This window comes from Electrona antarctica, assembly GCF_951216825.1.
Source record: "Electrona antarctica genome assembly, chromosome: 19".
NCBI lineage: Eukaryota > Metazoa > Chordata > Actinopteri > Myctophiformes > Myctophidae > Electrona > Electrona antarctica.
The window spans coordinates 31,118,066-31,125,985 of record NC_136800.1 but is presented as its reverse complement, the minus strand read 5'-3'; the positions used below and the strand labels follow the sequence as shown (position 1 = coordinate 31,125,985).

The window sequence follows — 7,920 nt, the reverse complement described above, 5'->3', positions numbered from 1 at the left end:
ACTGCGTGTCACCCCCCCCCCCCCCCCCCCCCCCCAATTCCTGTCAGTGTACTGTATGCCTATCCCTCTATAAAATCCCTCTATAAAATAAAAGTCAAAACAGAATAAAATGAAATGAAATCTTCTGATATCAATGCCATATAGTACCTGGGTATTTGGTCAGTGAGCCTCTACAATGGCTTTATTTATTTAGCTTGAGCTTTTCATGTGGTATTCTATGAAAGTTTGAGACCAAAATTCCTTCATTCATACAATGTTAGTCATAGCCTAACACAGCGATTCTCAGATGTGAGGATTGCAAGTGGGACCCCAAATAATTGGAAAAACAATCATATTTTTAATGATATAATTAATGTACAAAATAAAATAAATACCATAATATAAAAGTGATAAAATCATGGTATTGTTCTTTAAAACCTTGAAACATCAGTTTTATCAGATAATATACTACATTAGTTTAATTGATCCAAGCACCACACAATCGATGAATCTTTAACATAAACATGCTTTGAAAATACAGCCAAAACCTTGAAAGCATTCACGGCCACATCTGACCACAAACGTTTTCGAAGATTTTCAAGTGGGCCCTGATCCAGAAAAGGTTGAGAACCACCGGCCTAACAGGGTGCGTATCTTTGGTCCGACATCCTGACAGTCCGACACTACTAACCCTACCACGCCATGGCCACGTACTGTATGTTGGAGCCACGGGGGAGTCTTAACCGGCCACGTATGTCAGACTAACAGGATGTCGGGATGTCAAAATATTTGAGCTAACAGTGTCACTCACTTCTTTATGCCATCTGAGAAGGTTTGCCTTCAGTCAGGTCAGGTCAGTCACTCTGGGGTCAGAGCTTAGGTCAGTGTGTCTGAAGTCACATAAAGCCAGACAGCAGCTGAGCACTGTAACTACAGTCCCAACCAGCTCGGCCTTGCATTTCTTCGATCGGCTCGAGTTTCACATGAAAATAACAGCTAACCCTAATTTTGAGAAGAGAGATGTTGACATTAATAAGAATAATCTCACTGACTGAAACCATGCATGCTTTTCAATAAACGATCATCCTCGGCCACTCTCCCATGCTCTTATATTTACCCAGAGCACATTACACCCAGGCCCTGATGTCTTTAGCATCACTGACATCGCTGTAGTCAGACTGCTGGTCTGAATCTATGGTCGCTGAGGCGTACTGTCCCACCTTTCTGTCGCCTGATATGTGATGTGCAGAGCTTTGTGGATGTCCTCTAGCCTGAGAGGACAGAGGTGGCCTCAGATGGTTGTGATTTATGAAGTGTCCAAGAGACGGTGTTTCCGTGGGTTTGGGAGGATGTGGTGCCTCCAATTTGTCATCCCTCCACATTGCGGCTTTTCCATTGATAGATACACCAGTCTTAAGGTTGGTTCCAGTGTTGAACCGAGTACCGGGAACCACTCCAATCGGCATGCCACCTGCGGCCTCGACCTCTCCGTTCTTGCCGTCGCTCTTTAAGCTCCCGCTGCGGACGGTTCTTTTAACTAGAAGAACGTCGGTGTCTTCGGCCCCGCTCGTGCTGGTGAAGACGCTACTCTGCTCTCCTCTGCTCATCTCCTCCATCAGCCGCTCCCCCTGCATCCTCTGTCTCTCCATCGCCGTCTTCATGGAGGTCACCAGGTCGAGCAGACTCAGCAGGACAGACACGGCCACAGCGCCCAGCATGAAGTTGAGCATCAGAGTCTTCTCGGTGGGTCTCGAAACGTAGCAGTGGACTCCGGAGGTGCAGGGCGCTTCGTAACACAGGAAGCTCTCGGGAATGGAGAAACCAAAGAGGAAGAGCTGGCACCCGCCAAACGCAGCTTCCAGGAGAAGGCGGAGGACCACAACCAGGCAGTAAGCACTATGAAAGCAGTCACACGACGGGCACGCTGCCTGAAGAGGCGTTTTGCTGAGGGAAGCCTCTCTCGAGGAGCTCGAGTTCTCGGTTGACGTGCGACGCGAGCTGCACAACTGACCGCCATCACAGCCATTGTAGGCTCCTCCAGCACGGTGCCTCTGCAGAGCTTTGTGCGTGATGTACGTGGCGAACGTCACGTGAGGGAGGCAGAGAAGGACGAGGTGGAACAGCCAGAGGCGGAGGAGGGAGACGGGAGCGAAGCCGTTGAAGCAGACACTGGAGCAGCCCGGCTGGATGGTGTTGCACACAAAACGCTCCTGCTCGTCACCAAAGAGAGTGAAGCCGGCCAGCAGCACCACGAAGAGTCGAATGACTACCATTACCATCCACCACATTTTACCTGGAATCATAGAGATTGCATTTTTGGTTTTGTAAAATACGTTCAACACTCATTTAACACAGTTGAATGATCAGTATTTTACTGTGTAGATGAGTGCATATTTCCACTGAGCTTTACATCAGAACCAAGACAAACATTTTCCTATACAGATTCACTAACACAAAAACAATATATTTTTGGTATATAGTCAAACACTGCATGTACCTACCCATGAAGGACACATTGTGACTCATGGTGACAACTAGTACTTCCACTGCTCCCATCTTTGTCATTGTTTAAAGTGAACGGCAATCCCATAAAGAAAACAGCTCTGAACCGTCTCCACGAATCCCTTTTCCAATGTCACAAATCTAAACAGACTTGATTCCAAAGCGAGTAGAGAGGTTTAACCCCTGACTGCCCACCCGCTGTCAAAAGTACATGATTTGTGACAGCCTTGAGCCTACTGTCATATCCAGACACCTCCTAAGTGTGCTCCTACCTCACTTTTGTCACCAGAAACCCAGGACCTGTCTTGTGGGCTATTCTTATCAGCCCTCAAGCAAGGCTGCCAGCAAAGCATTGTTGAAATAGCTAAGCACCAGTGAGCCTTTGTGCAGTGGGATGAAGGAGAATTGTAATTGTAAAGCATCATACGTGATGGGTCGCAGGGAAACCTGCAACATTGTTTATTTTAAATAAAGCTGAATCTGTAAGTGGCAAATTACAGCACAATCGTGTTACAATCCAGAATGCTACAGCAAGGTCATATCACTCTGACTGTGTTGCCATTGTGTTTAGAAGTACCAAACACAAGTTAAACATGTGTGCTGAAAGGAACACAAAATATTTGTATGCTTTCACAATAATCTACTCTCTCGGCTGAATAAGTAAAACAATTGAAGTGTTTTACTGTAAATGCATTATCTTATGGGTTATGGCCATTGGTGATAGTCAATATCCATGTGAGTGACAATTTGTAAACGGTACCACTTTAAATCTGTGTGGAACTTTTGCAAAAATGTACAACTTCAACAGATGATTAACTGAGTTGACAGTATCTTTTTGGTACACACCTATTATAAAAAATAAACCAAGATGACAGACCAGGGAAAGTGTAGACTATTTTTATTATAAACATCACATCAACACTTCTGTATAAATAATTAACAATTAACTTAATGATCTCTCTCGCTCTCAGATTTTAATATTTGTTTATATACTGTACAAAGTCGATTTGCTAAATAATTATATTTTAGTGCTTCGGCTGTCTGACAAATAATAAAACCATAAACTTGACTTTCCAGGATTCAAATTCAAAAGCAGCAGATCGACAAGCTCAAAACAGGACGCTTCGCAGTGTTTTGAGCTTGTAGATCTGCTATTTTTGATGCTTTTGTGTGTAGCAGGATAAAACCACACAAAGTTATAATATGGACATAAGGTTTTTGCTCAACAGCAATAAAATGTGAATCAGTATTCAGCTGTATGATCCGCTGATGGGCTTTTCCTGAGCACAGTGTGGGAGAATTTACGCTATATTGGAAACGACAGCAGCACAATGATCAGTGTTGCCATATCTACTTATATAAGCTCGTTTGTAAAGTGTAATTGCTTATTTGGGTTAAAAATGTAGTATATCTGCTATTTTTGAATAGCCAATGCTAAAACCTAAAATGACACAGATGTTGTCTCATGTTGCTGGGTGGGGACCCAGCAACATGAAGTCCTTTCTTCTGGGCTTGTTTCTCTTGCACAATCTGGCAACACTGATAATGACTGAGCATCTGTTCTGTGCTGCACGTTCACGACTTCACGCCTGCTGTTTTTAATCGGGTCGCCCAGAATTTAAATGTTTTCAGCTCTGGGTGTTTGGGGCGAGAACATTGTTTTCAGCTCTGGGTGTTTGGGGCGAGAACATTGTTTTCAGCTCTGGGTGTTTGGGGCGAGAACATTGTTTTCAGCAGAGAAAAAGAAAGAAAACGTTGCTGTCGGGCAGAATATCTCCATATTTAAACTTAGTTTTTTCTTAAATGAATGCCTTGATCATACCACAGCATCACACAAAAGCATCAAAAGTAGCACGAAACGCGACTCAAAGCGATGCGTTTTCAGCTTGACGATCTGCTGCTTTTGCTATTTCTTTTATTTGAATCGTGAAAAGGTAACCGTTTTGGGCATATGAGGTTTCCACCCGACAGAGACGAAAGGAAAACGCATTGGTGGACGTAGGGCCATACGTTTCAGTGGAATGGTAAAACAAACTCAATTTAAGTACAGTTTTTTAATATTAAGAACTTGGCTCAGTCAGGTTTTATTTTCCCTCGAGAAGGCCAACATACTCTTAAAGCAAGTGTATTAAAACCCTTTATTAAACTTTGTTGTATCTATAAAATGTTTTCTCAGTCATTGTCAATCACTCTTAATGGTTCCCAACCTTTCAACTCATCCCATCAGACAGTAGAATGTTTCAGAAGTTTTAAAAAGGCATCGCAAAACACAGCTGCGTACTGGACTGACACTCTGCCTTGTGCTTTATTAATGCTTCCACAGCGGCCATATTACATTTTTTAAGGCAACTAGCTGATGCTTCCACTCAGGCAGTGATCGAGCATGCATGGCCTTTGGGTGTCTTGCTCAAGGACACTTAAAGAACACGACACAAGCCTGCCGTCGTACACGCGTTCAGGTGTCTAGGGGGCTTGACACTGTGATCTTTCAAACACCACCAACAATAGCCATCACTGTCCGTAAAGAATGAATGTCACTCTGCCCAAGGCAGAGTCAACAGAGTGCGAGGTTAAGGTTAAGGTAATTCCTTGGGCCACCTGGGGTATGTGCACTGCCAGGGTTCAGTGGTCTTAGTTACTACGCTATAACTGGCTGCAGCGGAAGCAACAGAGCATGAAATATTTCTGAATGAATTACTTAAAGTGGGCATCAGTCCAGTTGGTGTGTATCCGTTATTCTTTTTCATTGCCTGGCCTTTAGTGTCAAGCACGTGGTTTACAATTTTGGATGTGCACATGCGCCAGCAAAACTTTAAGGCCAAGCTAAGATTTGGAGTACTGTAGTCATCACAGCAGTCCAAGTACTGGACTGATTCAATGTTACAGTATGAGACAGCCATTTCTATGAATGCATTTGAAGCTGTAATTGCAGATTACGCCATTTCATTATGAAATTGGTTGACTGAGCTCATGGTTGTAATAATAAGAACAGTATACAGCAGTTCAAGTACATGTTTGAACTGGATTTTTAAGCTAAAGGGAGTTTGTAATGTCTACACCCTGGGGAAAAATTGAGCCGTTTTTCATTTAAGGCTATATATCTTAAATCTAAATGGGTATTTCACTTTAACACACTTCTGGGGTAATTTTAACAGACTGCACACCCCAGACAGTTTCTTGATTCAATGTTTAGATCGTACTCATTTTATCAGACACAACCTATAGACTTTTTTCAGTGATCCCTTTGGACATGTGTTTGACCGTATACTCTGTACCGTTTACATTTCTGCCAATAAAGTATTCAATCAATCAAACCCCCTTACTATTTAAATTCCAACAACCCCATTGTAACTTCAAGCTCCATTAAAAACCATTGACAACACATCCTTGCTTGTTGACTATTGTCCGAATGCACGAGGGGGCCGTATTGTTTATTTTTGTTTCTTTTATGACAACAATTTTTATAAAATGTAACAATTAAATAAAATGAATGTAAAAGTAATTGAAAGAACACAATCTCTAAATATTGAATCAGGCAAGTTAAAAACTTGGGTGCACACAAAATAGACGTTAAAACGACCAGTGTTTTAAAGAGAAATACCCCTAATATAGTGATTCATTTTGATCAAGTCTCTCCCTTCAAACGTCTGATGTGTGCAGGACCAGGTACTTAACTGATACACACGCATCAGGCCCATTAAGACTAGAACACAGTGCAATTCCTAACAAAACCAGCAGATGTCACCAGAGAGTGGCGATTCACCAGTTTCAACTGTAGGCTTCATTGGGATTTCCTATGCCCCATTCTCACATGAGCTTCGTATATTTTGAAATCAACTGTAATGAATATACAGACACACAGTTTATGTCTAAAATATTTTGTTAATCTGGGGTATATGGTTCATAGATTATGATATGAGGACAAAATGGGGTCAGCTGAATGTCTGATTGTGCATATCCTTACAAACTGTACAGGAATGTGTGTCACACTAACCGTCTGGAGGAATTAGTATTTTTTTTGTTTTGTCTTTCTCCTTTCAAACCCCAGCATAAGCCAAACTATGCACAACGCCTGACAACACCAAACTCTTAAAACGGACTACCTGAGTTATTGGGAGGTACGCTAGAAATATTGTAAACCTTGGATATGAAGCTTAAAGAGGCCATCGCGCCAAAGCCTAATTAATGCTCCATCGCATGCTGAAAACGGCGGAGCATAGCTGATCTATAAGCTCACGACACATCCGCAATGCGTTGTTGTGTGAGCTTGTAGATCTGCTATTCTCTGCATGAGACACCATCACGCGACAAAGTATGACTCAGGCTATTCAACGAACTTGTTTGGAAAAACCCAGACAAAGGTCCCAGTGCTACACTGCTCTTCAATTTCACAAAAAATACTGAAGTTAGTCAGGGTTTGGCTCGACAACAAATCCGAGTCAAATCACTGATTAAAATAAATAGAATACTTAAAAACCGAAAGCTACAGAGCCCCTTATAAAGGCAATGTTACATCAAGTCTTTCATGTAGATCTGGACAACCTGACAGGAATTATAACACAGAATGTTCAACGAAAAGTCCTCCTCAGAAATGATGCTGAAGTGGACATGACCTAAATAGTTTTGAGGCTATGACTTTAGTTTGGAGATCCACGCCGTGACTTTAACATTGATCCAAAAGTCTGTTCCCCCCACAATTATCGCAGCAACCAGTGATTTTTCACACAAATCCATTTTCTCTCTCTCTCTCTCTCTCTCTTCTGGAATGAAAGAGAGGAGGCACAGTGAAGGCATCTGATCAAGTCTGGGAAAGCTTTTAAAGGTGACACCCTCCTAGAACTCCGTTCCCAAGTTCTGAATTCAGGATGGGTCATTTCAGGGTTATTATCACCGGTGCCACTTCGTAGTTAGTTTGGCATCCGGACCCTTTAGCAGGATCATTTGTGTTCACCTGGACACAGCTCCATTGTTAGGAACATGTCCATGTCCTCCCAGGGAGACACGTCCGAGCCAAGTACAGTCCAGTCCAGTACTTTGGTTTTTTTTTGTCCTGCCCAGGGGTCCGGGGGAATGGGTATGGCTGTCCTGCCCAGGGGTCCGGGGGAATGGGTATGGCAGTGGATTTGTAGTGGTTAGGACAGGATGGCAGGGACCCATTTAATCCCGCAGAGGTTGTCCATGCTGGCCGAGCGTTTCTTGGCCAGCTTTCGCACATCTTTGTACTTGTCATCGCAGAGCCTGGAGATGGCCTGAGGGAGAGCAGAGACAAACGGCCTTAAACACACTTTTACCAACACAATTAGACCCGAGGACGCATCTGTCACGTTAGCTTTTAACCACTTTAACCATTATTTTAAACTTTAGCGGTTGAAAAATAGCAGATCTACAAGCTTGGAGCACGGCACAGAGTGCTGCACGACGAGCTTGTAGATCTGCTAT

General features: G+C 43.0%; 1 protein-coding gene across 1 annotated transcript in view; it reads right to left on the bottom strand.

The window, feature by feature from the left end:
* Positions 1 to 3,362: 3,362 nt before the first annotated feature.
* The window catches only part of LOC306943554 (cyclin-Y-like), a 35,700-nt gene continuing 31,142 nt past the window's right edge, over positions 3,363 to 7,920 (bottom strand). The window contains exon 11 of the mRNA XM_079529951.1: positions 3,363 to 7,730. Within this exon, the coding sequence (XP_079386077.1) occupies positions 7,614 to 7,730 (117 nt within the window). The 3' untranslated portion in view covers positions 3,363 to 7,613. The remainder of the gene's footprint in view (positions 7,731 to 7,920) is intronic.